The sequence below is a fragment of the Mesoplodon densirostris genome, chromosome 7 (assembly GCF_025265405.1).
Source record: "Mesoplodon densirostris isolate mMesDen1 chromosome 7, mMesDen1 primary haplotype, whole genome shotgun sequence".
NCBI lineage: Eukaryota > Metazoa > Chordata > Mammalia > Artiodactyla > Ziphiidae > Mesoplodon > Mesoplodon densirostris.
The window spans coordinates 100,704,018-100,721,810 of NC_082667.1; the positions used below are offsets into that span (position 1 = coordinate 100,704,018).

General features: G+C 37.5%; 1 protein-coding gene across 2 annotated transcripts in view; it reads right to left on the reverse strand.

The window, feature by feature from the left end:
* Positions 1-5,291: 5,291 nt before the first annotated feature.
* Positions 5,292-17,793, reverse strand: part of ALKBH8 (alkB homolog 8, tRNA methyltransferase) — a 62,979-nt gene continuing 50,477 nt past the window's right edge. For both annotated transcript variants that reach the window (XM_060103969.1, XM_060103970.1), the window contains 2 exons: positions 7,251-7,400; positions 5,292-6,247 (listed from right to left, as the gene is read on the reverse strand). In XM_060103969.1, coding sequence (XP_059959952.1) covers positions 5,690-6,247; positions 7,251-7,400 — 708 coding nt within the window. In that variant the 3' untranslated portion in view covers positions 5,292-5,689. The remainder of the gene's footprint in view (positions 6,248-7,250; positions 7,401-17,793) is intronic.

A 17,793-nucleotide genomic window follows, 5' to 3' on the forward strand; every position in this document is an offset into this window, starting at 1 on the left:
ACAGCATAGAGTCTACCTTAGTGCCAAGGAGATTTCCTTTTTTTTAGCCAAGAACATGGCAGAAATGTTTTGGGGGATGTCAGTGTGTTCTTTCTCTAGGGAAGTTATTTCAGGGGAGCAGAACATAGGCGTTTCATCCTAACACTTGTCAATCTAGCATTTGTTTTTCGAGCTCATGCCGTACTGAATGTGGTTCCATAAACTTTTAAATGCAGTCATTGTGTTGCTTACATCACATGACTTTGAAGCCATGTGGTGTCCAGGGTATTGAAAGGAAAACACTTTCAGGTGGCCTCATCATGCACGAGTCTCCTATAAGAAATGTTAGCTGTTGTTTCTTACCATCAGAAAGTACTGGGCACCATGTTGGTTCATGGAATGTAAGACACACTCGAAGTGTGGATGCAGTAAATATACCGGGGAAGACATCTGTCTAACTGCTTCTCCTGTAGGAACCATCAAGCCTGCCCTGACTGCATTGTTCTCCAAAGCAATGGGATTGAAGGCCTTTAACACTGCAGGAAAGGCATCTTTTCCCTTAGAGAAAATAGAAGCATTTGGTAAACTCTAGTAAACCTAGGTTTTGTGCAGGCTGTTCATGCAGGTTGTGGAACTTGTACCGCAATTTGGACAAGCGCTGAAATGCACGCGAGACCTGTAACACTACCCTTCTAAACTTTCACTTGGAGCTGACTGGAGCTCCATGTTCAACGGCCTAGTAGGAATGCTAACCTCTTAAACCATGGGGAAAGGCGGGTTTCCTTCTCTTTGGTACTTCATTCTATGATATGTCTAACGAGCTCCATGAAAAGAACTCTTTGGGCACACTGCTGTTTTTGGACAGGAACCTTAACCCATGTGGCTGAGGAATGTCATGCCTTAGGTCCCAGCAGTGTAACACAGGTTTCATTAGGAGATCTGGTGTCTCACCTCCCAGAAGTGCCTCACTGACCCACTGAAGTGGCTATAAGTCTCTTCAATCTGCATACAGCATAGGGTCTCCCATAGTCCCCAGGAGATTTTCTTTTTTTAATCAAGCACACAGCAGAAATATTTTTGGGGACATGACCGGGTTCTTTCTCTAGGGAAGTTATTTTGTGTGTGTCTGTGTGTGGGGGGGGAATATAGGCATTTCATCCTAACACTTGTCAATGTAGCATTTGTGTTTCTTAGCTCAAGTCGCAATGAATGTGGTTTTATAAACTTGTAAATGCAGTCATTGTGTCACTTACATCACGTGGCATTAAAGCTATGTGGTGTCAATGGGACTGAAAGGAAAAGACTTTCAGGCAGCCTCATCATGCACGAGTCTCCTGTAAGAAATGTCGGCTGTTGTTTCTTACCATCAGAAAGGAGTATTGTGAACCGTGTTGGTTCATGGAACATAATACACACTCGAGGTGTGGATGCAGCAAATATACCAGGGCAGACATCTGTCCTACTGCTTCTCCTATAGGAACCATCAAGCCCGCCCAGAGCGCATTGTTCCCCAAAGCAATGGGAGTGAAGGCCTTTCACACCGCAGGAAAGGCCTTCTTTCCCTTAGAGAAAATGGAAGATTTTCTTACACGCTAGCAGGAGTAGATTTCATATAGATTGTTCATGGAGGGTGTGGAACTTGTATGCGGGATTTCGAGCAGCTGCTGAAATGTTTGGGGAGATCTGCAAAGCTAGTTTTCCCACCTGTCCTTGCAAGCTGCGGTGGAGCTCTCTGTTCCACGGCCAAATAAACTGAGGTGGGGGAGGCTTTTGCACCCTACAGAGAGGCTTTTTTCTCATTCTGTAAATGTATATGTTTCTCACTAGGTAGATGAAAGAACTTTGAGGCAAAGGGGATGGAACTCAACCCAGGTGGCTGAAGCAGGCAGTGTTTGATTTCCTAGACTAGGAACTCTTTTGTTTGTATAGGCTACCTTGAGTCTTCCTGTATGCAGTAGCTCATGGAGAAGATAATGGGATCAAGGTGAAGATAATGTGATCAAGGCTTCTTCAACCACAGGACAACTAAGGGTTCCTTAGAGTAACCAGAAGAACTTGTTACCAAACTACCAAGCACAAAGTTTTTCTAACAATTTTATACCTTGTGGTTTACCTATGTGTATCCAGAACTCATTATTCTTAAAGGATGTTGATCCCCACTTACTGTGCTCTCTCCAATTGAAAGCAGAATCCTTTCACTGGGCATAGGTAAACATGATTTTCATAGAAGGAGAATGCAGCCAATTGTTTCCTAACATAAGAAATAAGTACTATGCACTTTGTTCTTTCATTGAGTATAAGATATATTTGAAGTGTGGTGTATGTATAATAATATAGTTTTTCAGAGATCCGTACAACTGCTCTTTCTCGAGGTACTTTAAAGCTGTGCCAAGCTTCGAGTTCTAAAGGTAAGAGTGAAGGCTTTTAATACTATAAGAAAATGCTAGCTTCCCAGATAGAAAATATATGCGTTTCTTATAAGCTAGATGAACAAAGTTTTATACAGATTGTTCTTTCAGTGTATGGAACTTGTACACAGGATTTGGAGTAGCTAGTGAAATGTTTGAGATACCTGCAAACCTACCCTTTCTAGTGTGGAGACGTATAAATGTCAATCACTGCCAGGCTGGTGGAAATCTGACCATGCCTTCTGTGACTGTCTGCGGTCCCCAGCAGGGGTCTTAAATTTTTCTAATAGAATTTTGAAAAACTATCTATACTCTCCATCATTTAAAGAGCTATATCTAAATTTTCACCTTAATTTCAAAGAGTTTTCTTATGTAAATACGAATATTTAAAATAAATTACCTTACTCTTTAAACATAAAAAAGAAAATCATCTATTTCATCTAGATGTTAAAATTTATTAGTATGTGTTAAACTTCAAATTGTGATGTGAAGTCCTAGAAAGTATATCAGAAATAAAACTATTTTTAACCCTGAAATTCTTTCTTCCCATATCATGAACCTTACAAATTCATCTATAGTGAACAATTATAATCTTATTCGGAAATTCCACAACAAAATATCAGTGTCTCATCTAAGACTGATTTTTGATGACTACTGTTTTGAAAGCTTGATGCTGAAGATTAGCATCACTAACATATAGTAACAAGACACATAATTGCCTGCACAGCCATCGTTCACAGAAAGAGTTTTTTCTTTAGGTAGTCTAAAGCATTACTACTACAAAGCAATGCATGCTGAGAGTACAGTATTAAGAATAAACCATAATTCAGAAAGAGTCATGTACCAAAATGTTCATTGCAGCTCTATTTACAATAGCCAGGACATGGAAGCAACCTAAGTGTCCATAAACAGATGAATGGATAAAGAAGATGTGGCACATATATACAATGGAATATTACTCAGCCATAAAAAGAAATGAAATTGAGTTATTTGTAGTGAGGTGGATGGACCTAGAGTCTGTCATACAGAGTGAAGTAAGTCAGAAAGAGAAAAAGAGGGCTTCCCTGGTGGTGCAGTGGATGAGAGTCCGCCTGCTGATGCAGGGGACACGGGTTCGTGCCCCAGTCTGGGAAGATCCCACATGCAGCGGAGCGGCTAGGCCCGTGAGCCATGGTCACTGAGCCTGCGCATCCGGAGCCTGTGCTCCACAATGGGAGAGGCCACAACAGTGAGAGGCCCGCGTACCACAAAAAAACAAAAAAACAAAAAAGAAAAATACCATATGCTAACACATATATATGGAATCTAAGAAAAAAAGAAAAGGTCATGAAGAACCTAGGGGTAAGACGGGAATAAAGGCACAGACCTACTAGAGAATGGACTTGAGGATATGGGGAGGGGGAAGGGTAAGCTGTGACAAAGTGAGAGAGCGGCATGGACATATATACACTACCAAATGTAAAATAGATAGTTAGTGGGAAGCAGCTGCATAGCACAGGGATATCAGCTTGGTGCTTTGTGACCACCTAGAGGGGTGGGATAGGGAGGGTGGGAGGGAGGGAGACTCAAGAGATATGGGAACATATGTATATGTATAACTGATTCACTGTTATAAAGCAGAAACTAACACACCATTGTAAAGCAATTATACTCCAATAAAGATGTTAAAAAAAAAAGAATAAACCAAAATGTTTTCCCTTCTGCATGATAATTTGACCTCTGTTCCTCCTGGAAGCTTGACATAAGGTATGTTAACTGGGTAACTATGGCATATATGTAGGTAAAACATAATCCCTGACTGCACTGGACTGGAACAAACTATGAAAGAACTAGAAATACCCAATAATGACACCATAGCTTTGGCTATCAGGGCATAATTCTAAGTTTTGCTATTTAAATAAAGGAGTTAAAAGATATTTGTGGGGCTTCCCTGGTGGTGCAGTGGTTAAGAATTCCACTTGCCAATGCAGGGGACATGGGTTCGAGACCTGATCTGGGAAGATCCCACATGCCGTGGAGCAACTAAGCCCTTTCACCACAACTACTGAGCCTGCGCTCTACAGCCTGCAAGCCACACCTACTGAAGCCCATGTGCCTAGAGCCCGTGCGCCTAGAGCCCGTGCTCCACAACAAGAGAAGCCACTGCAATGAGAAGCCCACACACAGCAACAAAGAGTAGCCCCTGCTCTCAGCAACTAGAGAAAACCGGCACGCAGCAGCGAAGACCCAATACAGCCAAAAATTAAATAAATGAATAAATAAATTTATTTAAAAAAATTTAAAGAAAAAAAAGCATATTTGCTGGGACTTCCTTTGTGGTCCAGTGGTTAAGGGGGCGAGGATTCGATCCCTGGTTGGGGAACTAAGATCCTACATGCCGCTCAGCCAAAAAAAAAAAAAAAAAAAAAAAAAGGGCATATTTGGGTTGCCTTTAGCACCCAGATCAATGCATTAGGAATACCAATTAACTCTTGGTAATAACTATAGTCAGGATTAGTAGTTATTTCAGCCCTTTAAAAATAACCTTTTGTTCTCAGGTGAAACCCCCTCCTGTTTTTATTTTTTTCCACAGCATTTATCACCTGTATCTGTTTGCTTATTGTCTGTCTTTCCTTCTCGAATGTAAGCTCCATGAGGGCATGGACTTTGTTTTTTTCTTATTCACTGTTCCCCTTCCAGAAAGTAAAATAGTAACTGGTACAGAGTAGAGGTTCAATAAGTATTTACTGGATGAAAGTTCCTACATTAATATATGGGTACTATCCAATTGACTAAAATTTTACTGAGTACCTACTATGTGTCAAGCCCTGTGCTAGTAAGGTGTAGTGACAGAGTGGTTATCATCTATGATTTTACAGAGCTAACAATCACAGATAAGACTTCAGACAATTTTCTACTGAACAGGAATATATTTTTTATTATTGATAAAATGTTATGTGATTACTTCACTAAGATTCTACATGATTTAGTTCATTTAGTAACACTTTATAACAAAAGTTTATCCTCAAAATGCTGTGCTCTTACCCTAGGATCCCAAATATTTCACAAACTACTTCAATCACTTTTAAAAACCATCCCTGTTACTCTCTATAGGAGAAGCCTACATTTATGGATTAAATGATGTCAGCAATAGTAGTAGACCGAATATTTCCTAACTAATCTCTACTTACAATTTCTCTCAGGCACTCTCCTTTGATACTTTTCCACACGGTTTCTCTTTAACTAATAATACAGGTAATTTAATCTCCTTTTAAAACAAAAAGCTAAGCATTTATTCCCTGTATATATGTTCATAGAGATGATCAGACCTTTTGAAGAATCACACACCAGTTCCCCTGATCATAGTAGCTTTGCAGTATGCTGATATTACTCAAAGTCTGGCAGGCAGCTTCCATTTCTCCCTCACAGAACACATGGTAGTAACGATGAAACACAGGACCTGGGTCATGGGATCCTAATGGTCTAAATGGCTCAACAGACTTGCCCTTACCAGGATTTTCCTTAAGGTGCCAGGGAACCAGTAAGTCTTGAGAATGAAAAGAAGTCCTATTAGTGTGAATAGGCAACTTGGAATTAGCAACTTTCCTTGAATTACATCCTCTATCCTGAAAGTCATTAATGGAGGAAACAGAAGGTGTTGAATCTTGATTGCCCACATTAGGCATCTGCTTCACAAGCAACTCTTGCACTGATGTATCATTGCTGATTTCCTCTTTCTTTCCTTGGTTAATTCTGTTTTCTCTAAGATACTTGGACTTCTTATTATTATATTCTTGTTCCATTGCCCAAACATAGATGAGTGCCTTCCCACCAGGTCTTAGGAGTCTAACAAGTTCTTGGAGAGCTGCCACTCTACGCTCCTAGTTAAAACAAAGAAACAATAAACAAAAACCATATTGCCATTTATCAACGAGAAAGAGATACAGAGAGGAAACGGAATTATAACTGACTATAGGACTATTTTCAATTAAGATGGACAGTACAGAAAATCAAACATAAAACAAATCTTATAGTTTAAAAAAGGGGGGAAAAAGGAGAATTTTGCTCTACAATTGAGAGGAAAAAAAGTGTTGATAAACAGGGAAAAACTTTTTTTTTTCTTTCTGATAATAATACAGAGGCATAGAGGGTTTTCTGCTTTGTTTGAAATTCAGTTGAGACCATAAGATATACTGAAACTGCCAGGAACTCCAGCACAAAGGGATCTATAATGTTATTGCTTAGATTGGGGGAAATGAGTAACATCTAGGAATAATAAGATTTTTTTCCTATAAGAAAAATATAAAATATTAAATTCACTTATTTTAAAATTAGAAGCAGAGTGACGAATTAAAAGCATCAGCATACTACTACCAGATAAATACCTGAGTTTTGAAAAAAAAGAACAGGAAAAGAAGAAAAATAGAATGGGAAGAACATGAGACTCAGATGTCAGGAATGAGAGTGAGAGCTGAGAAAGCAAGATGGGAAATGGAAATAAAGAAGAAGCTCAAAGGCTGAGGAGACAGAGAGAATACTCAAGAGGCCTAGAGCTGATGATCTCTTAACGTCTCTTACAGCTAAATTCTGTGACTCTGTGGGTTTGAGGAAGACATTTAAAGGTGAGTAAGACTCAGGTAGGAAAAAAGCAGAAATGTGCAGCAATAAATACATAGTCTCATCAGACCTCTGTTTAAGTAATCACAGCTCCCATGTAACTCATCTCCATTCCACAGGCTTTCTTTAAAAACTGAGGTAAACTGTATGACAAGAAAAGAGAATGGAAAGAAAGGAAAGGCTAAAATGGGGTCCAAGTCAGTAAAATCCATGAACATTTCCTGCCACTTAGTTACAAGTTCTTGGAGCAAGAAAGACAATACTTACTGCTGTAGCAAAATGGTGAATAACAGCAATGGAGATGCAAGCATCACAAGACCCACTGCGGATTGGTACTGCCAAAGCATCACAGACAAAGGCCTGATAATTCTTCTCTCTACAAATGTCCACAAGGTTTTGGCTATGATCACAGCCAATCTATAACAGATAAAGAAAGAATTTCAGAACAACTTGTTTAAATGTCATAAATTGTTAGACAGATTTCATATTCATTGTGAAAGGGTCTAAAACCATGATACTATAGGTTCTTACAACCAGTACAAAGTCAGCTTATATAATTTACAGGGCAGCATTTATTATCTTAACAGGTATCAAACAATTCAAATTAGTGAATGGAAACAAAATAACTAGAATAAAAATAACATTGGTGGAAATGGGAGGTCCTAATTGGCATCTAATTAATCACCACTCAGAATCTTGATCTTTTTGTAATATCACACTTTATTTTATTTTATATCTTATCGTATCTTATTTTCTGCGCCACGTGGCATGTAGGATCTTAGTTCCCTGACCAGGGATCGAACCCACACCCCCTGCAGTGGAAGCGTAGAGTCTTAACCACTGGACCACCAGGGAAGTCCAATATCACACATTTTAAAATGGAAATTATCACATAAACATAGACATTTAGTCTTTTGGGGGAAGTTACAAATAAGAGGTTCTAAGGTATCTCTTATTAGTATATAAACTATTCAGTAATGACCCAGATATCAGGAGGATGGCTTATTTTTTTTCCTTCTTCTTTATACTTTTCAATATGTATTACTTGCACCATCATAAAACAAAATCTTCCCAAATAAAGTTAAATAACTTATTTCATTTTTTAAAGCCATTGAGTCTTGTTCTGCTAAATACCTGAATTCAAAATTTGTAAAATGCTACTGAATTAAACCTTTTGGTATAACCAAACCATTCTATGGGAATGAGAACACTGAAGGCAGCTGGCGGCATCCTTTCATCTCCCCAAGCAGCTGAGGCTAACATGCCTTATGCATATGTCTGGTTCTGTGGCAAGTATTTGTGGGCTAGGACTGCCTATATTCTCTCTAGTTTTGTTGTTTTTGTACACAGTTTTGCTGTTTAGTTCTAAAAATATCATATATAGAGAGAGACAAAAACAAAGACAGAGAGCACACACAAGCACGTGCAATGTGCACATATAAATTGAGGGAGGAATAGGAGGAGCTTAAAGAATGTTAAATCACTAATAATTATCTCCAGATATTTCTTCTTAACCCAACTCTACAAGAAAGAAAAGATCTGTATAAGTAGATTTCATCTAACAGAAGTAGCCACCTCAGGTTCATTTGAATTTTTGCTATAAGTAAGCACTGATCATTGCTAAGGGTTCAGGGTTCCCTCAGTCCACCTGAGGATAAAGATATGAATCTTCATGTCAAAACAATTCTTATTAAGTCACACTGCCATGCCAGTCATACCTAATATGAATGTGCTCAGTTTCTAATAAATATTAAATATTAAATAGTATTAAATATTAAATAGTATTCCAGCCCACAGCTGCATTAATATCTGAGGTATAATAAAAGGTACCAAACTAGAAGTAAAGTATAGCAATATCATTTTGATATAATTTTAAGATGGAAAAGTACTAAGGGCCCATTAATAACAACAGTGGCACAATTCCCACTTAATTGCTCCCTTTACCTGTATAAGATATATAACTGGCTATTACTCTTATTTATTTTCTTCCATATAAGATGCCAATAGTCACAATATCAAGATGACAGTACCACTCAAACAATATGCATATTATATTTTGGTCTTTGCCAGGTTTTATTACAATAAAATTCAGCTCATGGAAACAGAAGTTTCAAGTATGCTCAACTATTACCTTGCTAAAAGTCAACAAGAAGAAATCCAATGTGCCTATCCCCAGATATAGAGCTTGATAGTTACTCAGAGGAGGAAAGTTATTATCTGAGGATCACAGATAAAACAGAACAAGGAGAAGAGCAACTGAACAAAAACTAGAGAAAATTTCCTTCTTCTTCCTGCCAGACTCTTACAATTATTTGTACAGAGCACTCCTTTTCACCAACAAATGAAATCAGGGGCAATTTTAGTCATAAAGTACCAGGTCTAATGTAGTCCTGACTCATGCCTGGCTTAGTACTTTCACCTTTCACTTATTTTGCCTGAGTCTTCCAAATACTATAGTCAAATCATTAGTATTTTTTTCTCTTCCCTATTTTTAAATTCCCTTCAGTTTTTATATCAAGGATAGTACCAGATATTTGAAATTCTCCCTAATAATGCTACATAATGTCAAAAACAGGACAGAAAATAGCTTATGTATAAATACTCATTAATGGTAAGGGACTCATGTAAAGCTACATATTTCTGTATGTGGGATGGAGATGAATGACAATAAAAACACATTGGTTGGGCTTAAAATGTATACTTTATACTTCTATATAATTTTTAAAGTCTTTAACATAATATTAAATATGAAATTCTGGAAGTACTGGTATAAATGAAAAAGTATCCAACTTAGTAATCAAACTAAACAAGGTTCCACTTTTCTCCTATTAAAGTATCAAAAATATTTTAAAACCAAAGTATACCACAGTGATAGCACTGTGATACAACTTCCTGTCATAAAGTGTTGTTGACAGTACAAATTAAAAAGCAATTTGGCAAACCATTTTTTAAGAAAGAAAAAAATGTTCACAATTTTTCACCCAATAATCATTCTTCAAAAAATTTATCCTAAGAAAATAATCCAAAATATGGAAAAAGGTAAATAGGCTAATGAAATTGCCTTTAATGAATACCCACCATATGTTAAAGCAGATTCTCTGTATTAATGTACTTAACTCTTGAGAGTGGTGGAGACAAGATGGTAGAGTAGAAGGATTTGAGCTCACCTCCTCTCACGAAAACACTAAAGTCCTCTCAAGAAAACATCAAAATCGCAACTAACTGCTGAACAACAATCAACAAAAAACATATTCTACATCCAAGGACAAAGGAGAAGCCACAATGAGACAGTAGGAGGGGTGCATTTGCAGCACAATCAAACCCCATTCCTGTGGGTGGGTGACCCACAAACTGGAAAATACTTCACAAAGGCTCTCCCACAGGAGTGAGAGTTCTACGCCCATGTCGGGCTCCCCAGTCTAAGGGCCTGGTATTGGAAGGAGGAGCCCCCAGAGCATTTGGCTTTGAAGGCCAGCAGGGTTTGACTGCAGGAACTCCACAGGACTGGGGGAAACAGAAATTCCAGTCTCGGAGGGTGCACACAAGGTTTCATGCGCACTGAGACCCAGGGACTCGGTGACTTCATAGGAGCCTGGCCAGAACTACCTGCTGGTCTTGGAAGGTATCGTGGAGGGGTGGGCTGGGGTGGTGGCTGTGGCTCATTGTGGGAATAAAAACACTGGTGGCAGAGGTAGAGGTAACAGGGAGTACTCATTGGTGTGAGATCTCCTGGAGGCCGCCATTTTGATACCAAGACCTGGCACCACCCAGTAGCCTATAGGCTCCAGTGCTGGGATGCCTCAGGCCAAACAACCAACAGGGAGGGAACACAGCCCCGCCCATCAGCAGACAGGCTGCCAAAACTCGTCCTGAGCCCACAGCCGCCTCTAAACACATCCTTGACATGGCCCTGCCCACCAGAGGGACAAGGCCCAGCTCCACTCACCAGTCGGCAGGCACCAGTCCTGCTGACCAGGAAGCCTGCACAACCCTCTAGACTAGCCTCACCCACCTATAATCCTGCAGCCTGCAGCCTACAATCTACAATCCTGCAGCCTGCAGAACAGAGACTGCAAACACAGAAAGTTAGACAAAGTGAGATGACAGAGAAATATGTTCGACACGAAGGAACAAGATAAAACCCTAGAAGAATAACTAAGTAAAGTGGAGATACGCAATCTACCTGGAAAAGAATTCAGAGTAATGATAGTAAAGATGATCCAAAATCTGGGGAAAAGAATGGAGGCACAGACTGAGAAGATACTAGAAATATTCAACAAAGGTATAAAGAACAAACAAACAGAGGTGAACAATACGATAAGTAAAATGAAAACTACACTAGAAGGAATCAATAGCAGAATAAATGAGGCAGAAGAACAGATAAGCGACTGGAAAGACAGAATGGTGGAATCACTGCCATGGAACAGAATAAAGAGAAAAGAATGAAAAGGAATGAGGACAATGTAAGAGACCTCTGGGACAACATTAAATGTACCAACATTCGCATTATAGGGGCTCCAGAAGGAGAAGAGAGAGAGAAAGGACCTGACAAAATTATGGAAGAGATAATAGCTGAAAACTTCCCTGACACGGTAAAGGAAAAAGTCACCCAAGTACAGGAAGTGCAGAGAGTCCCATACAGGATAAAACCAAGAAGGAACATGCTGAGACACATATTAATCTACTTGACAAAAATTCAAGACAAAGAGAAAATATTAAAAGCAACAATGGAAAAGCAAAAAATAACATATAAGGGAATCCACATAAAGTTACAGATGATTTTTCAGCAGAAACTCTGCAAGCCAGAAAGGAGTGGCACAATATATTTAAAGTGATGAAAGGGAAAAACCTACAAACAAGAATATTCTACCCATCAAGGCCCTCGTTCAGATTTGACAGAGAAATCAAAAGCTTTACAGACAAGCAAAAGCTAAGAGAATTCAGCACCACCAGACCAGCTTTACAACAAATGCTAAAGGAACATCTCTAGGCAGAAAAGAAAAAGCCACAATTAAAAATAAGAAAATTACAAATGGGAAAGCTCACTGGTAAAGGCAAACATACAATAAAGGTAGGAAATCATCCACATGCAAATATGATATCGAAAACCAGCAACTGTGAGGAGAGTACAAATGCAGGATATTGGAAATGCATTGGAAATTAAGAGACCACCAACTTAAAATAATCTTGTATATATACATATAGATTGCTATATCAAAATCTCAAAGTAACCGCAAGCCAAAAGCCTACAATACATACACACACACAAAAGAAAAAGCAATCCAAACACAACACTAAAGACAGTCATCAAATCACAAAAGAGAACAAAAGAGGAAGGGAATGTTCTTGAAAATATAAACAAAATTGATAAACCTTTATCCAGACTCATCAAGAAAAAAAGGAGAGGACTCAAATCAATAAAATTAGAAATGAAAAAGAAGTTACAACTGACACCACAGAAATACAAAGGATCATAAGAGACTACTACAAGCAACTATATGGCAATAAAATGGACAGCTTAGAAGAAATGGACCAATTCTTAGAAAGGTATAACCTTCCAAGACTGAATCAGGAAGAAATAGAAAATATGAACAGACCAATGACAAGTAATGAAATTGAAACTATGATTAAAAGCTCCCAAAAAACAAAAGTCCAGGAACAGATGGCTTCACAGGCGAATCCTATCAAACATTTAGAGAAGAGTTAACACCTATGCTTCTGAAACTATTTCCAAAAATTGCAGAGGAAGGAACAAACCCAACTTCATTCTACGAGGTCACAATCACCCTGATACCAAAACCACACAAAGATACCACAAAAAAAAGAAACTTACAGGCCAATATCATTGTTGAACATAAGCGCAGAAATCCTCAACAAAATACTAGCAATCAGAATTCAACAACATAGAAAAAGGATCATATACCATGTTCAAGTGGGATTTATCCCAGGAATGCATGGATTTTTCAATATCTGCAAATCAATCAGTGTGATACACTGTATCAACAAATTGAAGAATAAAAACCATATGATAATCTCAATATATGCAGAAAAAGCTTTCAACAAAACTCAACACCCATTTATGATAAAAACTCTCAAGAAAGTAGGCACAGAAGGAACTTATGTCAACATAACAGAGGCCATATATGACAAACCCACAGCCAACATCATTCTCAATGGTGAAAGACTGAAACCATTTCCTCTAAGATCAGCAACAAGAAAAGGTTATCCACGCTCACCACTATTATTTAACATAGTTTTGGAAGTTTTAGCCACAGCAATCAGAGAAGAAAAAGAAATAAAAGGAATCCAAATCAGAAAAGAAAAAGTAAAGCTGTCACTGTTTGCAGATGACGTGATACTATACACAGAGAATCCTAAAGATGCTACCAGAAAACTAATAGAGCTAATCAATGAATTTGGTAAAGTAGGATACAAAATTACTGCACAGAAATCTCTTGCATTCCTATACACTAATGATGAAAAATCTGAAAGAGAAATTAAGGGAACACTCTCATTTACCATTGCAACGAAAAGAATAAAATACATAGGAATAAACCTACCTAAGGAGACAAAAGACCTGTATGCAGAAAACTATAAGACACTGATGAAATAAAGTAAAGATGATACAAACAGATGGAGAGATATATCATGTTCTTGGATGGGAAGAATCAACACTGTGAAAATGACTATACTACCCAAAACAATCTACAGATTCAGTGCAATCCCTATCAAACTACCAATGGCATTTTTCACAGAAATAGAACAAAAAATTTCAAAATTTGTATGGAAACACAAAAGACCCCAATAGCCAAAGCAATCTTGCGAAAGAAAAACGGAACTGGAGGAATCAGGCTTTCTGACTTCAGACTATACTACAAAGCTACAATAATCAAGACAGTATGGTAATTGCACAAAAACAGAAATACAGATCAATGGAACAAGATAGAAAGCCCAGAGATAAACCCACGCACATATGGTCACCTTAACTTTGATAAAGGAAGGAAGAATATACAATGGAGAAAAGACAGCCACTTCAACAAGTGGTGCTGGGAAAACTGGACAGCTACATATAAAAGAATCAAGTTAGAACACTTCCTAACACCATACACAAAAATAAACTCAAAATGGATTAAGGACCTAAATGTAAGATAAAACTCTTAGAAGAAAACATAGGAAGAACATGCTTTGACATAAATCACAGCAAGATCGTTTTTGACACACCTCCTAGAGAAATGGAAATAAAAACAAAAATAAACCAATGGGACCTAATGAAACTTAAAAGCTTTTGCACAGCAAAGGAAAACATAAAGACGACGAAAAGATAACCCTCAGAATGGGAGAAAATATTTGCAAACGAAGCAACTGATAAAGGATTTATCATAAATGGGTGTTAAATTTTCTCAAAAGCTTTTTCTTCACCTATTGAGATGATTATATGGTTTTTCTCCTTCAATTTGTTAATATGGTTTATCACATTGATTGATTTGTATTTACTGAAGTATCCTTGCATTCCTGGGATAAACCCGACTTGACCATGGTGTATGATCCTTTTAATGTGCTGTTGAATTCTGTTTGCTAGTATTTTGTTGAGGATTTTTGCATCTATGTTCATCAGTGATATTGGCCTGTAGTTTTCTTTCTTTGTGACATCTTTGTCTGCTTTTGGTATCAGGTTGATGGTGGCCTCACAGAATGAGTTTGGGAGTGTTCCTCTCTCCGCTATATTTTGGAAGAGTTTGAGAAGAATAGGTGTTAACTCTTCTCTAAATGTTTCATAGAATTCGCCTGTGAAGCCATCTGGTCCTGGGCTTTTGTTTGTTGGAAGGTTTTTAATCACAGTCTCAATTTCAGTGCCTGTGATTGGTCTATTTGTATTTTCTATTTCTTCCTGTTTCAGTCTCAGAAGGTTGTGCTTTTCTAAGAATTTGTCCATTTCTTCCAGGTTGTCCATTTTATTGGCATACAGTTGCTTTTAAGTAATCTCTCATGATCCTTTTTATTTCTGCAGTGTGTTGTTACTTCTCCTTTTTCACTTTTAACTGTTGATTTGAGTCTTCTCCCTTTTTTTCTTGATGAGTCTGGCTAATGGTTTATCAATTTTGTTTATCTTCTCAAAGAACCAGTTTTTACTTTTATTGATTTTTGCTATTGTTTCCTTCATTTATTTCTAATCTGTTCTTTAAGATTTCTTTCTTTATGCAAACTTTGGGGGTTTTTGTCTTCTTTCTCTAATTGTTTTAGGTGTAAGGTTAAATTGTTTATTTGAGATGTTTCTTGTTTCTTGAGGTAGGATTGTATTGCTATAAACTTCCCTCTTAGAACTGCTTTTGCTGCATGCCATAGGTTTTGGGTTGTTGTGTTTTCATTGTCATTTGTTTCTTTTTTGATTTCCTCTTTGATTTCTTCAGTGATCTCTTGGTTATTTAGTAGTGTATTGTTTAGCCTCCACGTGTTTGTATTTTCTACAGATTTTTTCCTAATCTAGTCTCATTGAGTTGTGGTTGGAAAAGATACTTGATATGATTTCAATTTTCTTAAATTTACCAAGGCTTGATTTGTGACCCAAAATATGATCGATCCTGTTTAATGTTCCATGAGCACTTGAGAAGAAAGTGTATTCTGTTGTTTTTGGATGGAATGTGCTATAAATATCAATTAAGTCCATCTTGTTTAATGTATCATCTAAAGCTTGTTTCCCTATTTATTTTCATTTTGGATGATCTGTACACTGGTGAAAGTGGGGTGTTAAAGTCCCCTACTATGATTGTGTTACTGTCGATTTCCCCTTTTATGGCTGTTAGCATTTGTCATGTAGTGAGGTGCTCCTATGTTGGGGGCATATTTACAATTGTTATATCTTCTTCTTGGATTGATCCCTTAATCATTATGTAGTGTCCTTCTGTCTCTTGTAATAGTCTTTGTTTTAAAGTCTCTTTTGTCTGATATGAGAATTGCTACTCCAGTTTTCTTCTGATTTACGTTTGCATGGAATATCTTGTTCCATCCCCTCACTTTCAGTCTTATGTGTCCCTAGGTCCGAAGTGGGTCTCTTGTAGACAGCATATATACAGGTCTTGTTTTTAAGTAAGTATTTATCTAAGAAACACATTCGGACTGAGGGTACTCTAAGATCAATGCACAGAACATCATGTAGTGAATAAGCTAGACCAAGCTCTAGGTATGCACATCTCATCTATTACTGGTACAATTATAAAGGCAATAAGTTTCTTAAAGGTATAAAATCTTTCTTATAAAATTTAACTCTGAAAATAAAGCCAACAGCTAATGCTGATGCTAGGAATGATGGAGTCTAAATAAGAAATGTTTCTTAGCTAGAAAATAGAAATTTTGAGTTAAAGAGCAGAAGAACAAGCTCATGCATAACTCAGATCAGATAAGAACAGATTCACCACATTTACTTCTAAGAGAAATGAACAGTTGTTTATAAAACTATTTCCATGAGAGCCGCAGCTAGTATTTTAAAAATATACTTTGTAAAGGAAATTATATAAAATAGTGATACTAATAATTTTTTAAATTCTGAGACTATCTTAGATATACATTTGAATACCCAGAATGAATGTCTCAGGTCACATCCTCTTACGCATGTCAAGAAATGCACATATTTTCATGCTCAAAGATGGCTGTTCAAAATACACTCAAGTATCATTGGTCCAACCAGGTTGGAGCCTCAGCAGCTTAAAAAAGTAGGTTTCTCTTATATCATACATAATTCCATTTCTTGTATAATGAAAACCATAACTCCAACCCAAACAAGTAGTTTTCATTCATTCATTGAACCACACCTACTGAGCCTTCTCTAGAGGTCAGACAATGGCAGTAGGTTCCAGCAAGAGCAGACAGGAAAGAACACATGCAGACTGCCACTGATAAAATGAATGTAGATTATGAAGAGTGAGTACACTTATGATTTTCTAATTCTTCTGAATATATTCCTTCTTGAATCAGCTTCAGGTTTTTGGTTCAGTTTATCAAGAAATCATTTTTCTTAACTGTAACAGGATAATATTATCATATGACTAAGTCAGTGTGTTTGACTTCAACCTAGTTTCACTGTCACAATTGATACCTGACTAGACAAAGCCACAGGTTATCATTAAGAAAGTGTAAAAGCAGTGCTTCCTGAGAAACATTTTTGGACAGTACCTTAAGATTAAAACATCAGAAGATATACTTTGTTTTAAGCTGTGGTTAGAGTTGTGACAAATCTAAAACCTATTTCCTCTTCAACATGAACAAACTTAATTCACTAGACCTTATTCCTTATAAACTAAAATTTAATTGTAAACATGATGACAATATATGAATACTTGTCTTCTCTTGATGAAAAGCGATTCTTTTATCTGCCTCTTAATGCACAAACTCTACCTTTCCTCAATTGCAGTAGTACCGTTCTTTCTTCATGTAGGTGTACAATATCTAGGATGAGGTAAAAATAAAGATTACAAGCAATCTGACATACTACAACAGCCTGTGAAGGTAGACTGCTCTCATTCTCCTTATATACTCCCCTTACTCTAGTCCTTCCTCCCCTAATCTTGAGAAAGGGAAGCCCTAGTCCTCACAGAGCAGTGTTGACACGAGTACTTACAACAATGCACTAATGCAGGGAGAACTTCCTACTTCCTAGCACAGCAGAGAAAAAAGTGATCCATTAGAAAAGGAAATTCTAACAACTGAAAACAGAAACTTTGGCATCAGAGAGAAGTGGGTTCAAGTCCTAGGTCTAGCACTATAACCTTGGTCAAATTTTTAATCTAATTGAGGTTTAATTTTCTCAACAGTAAGA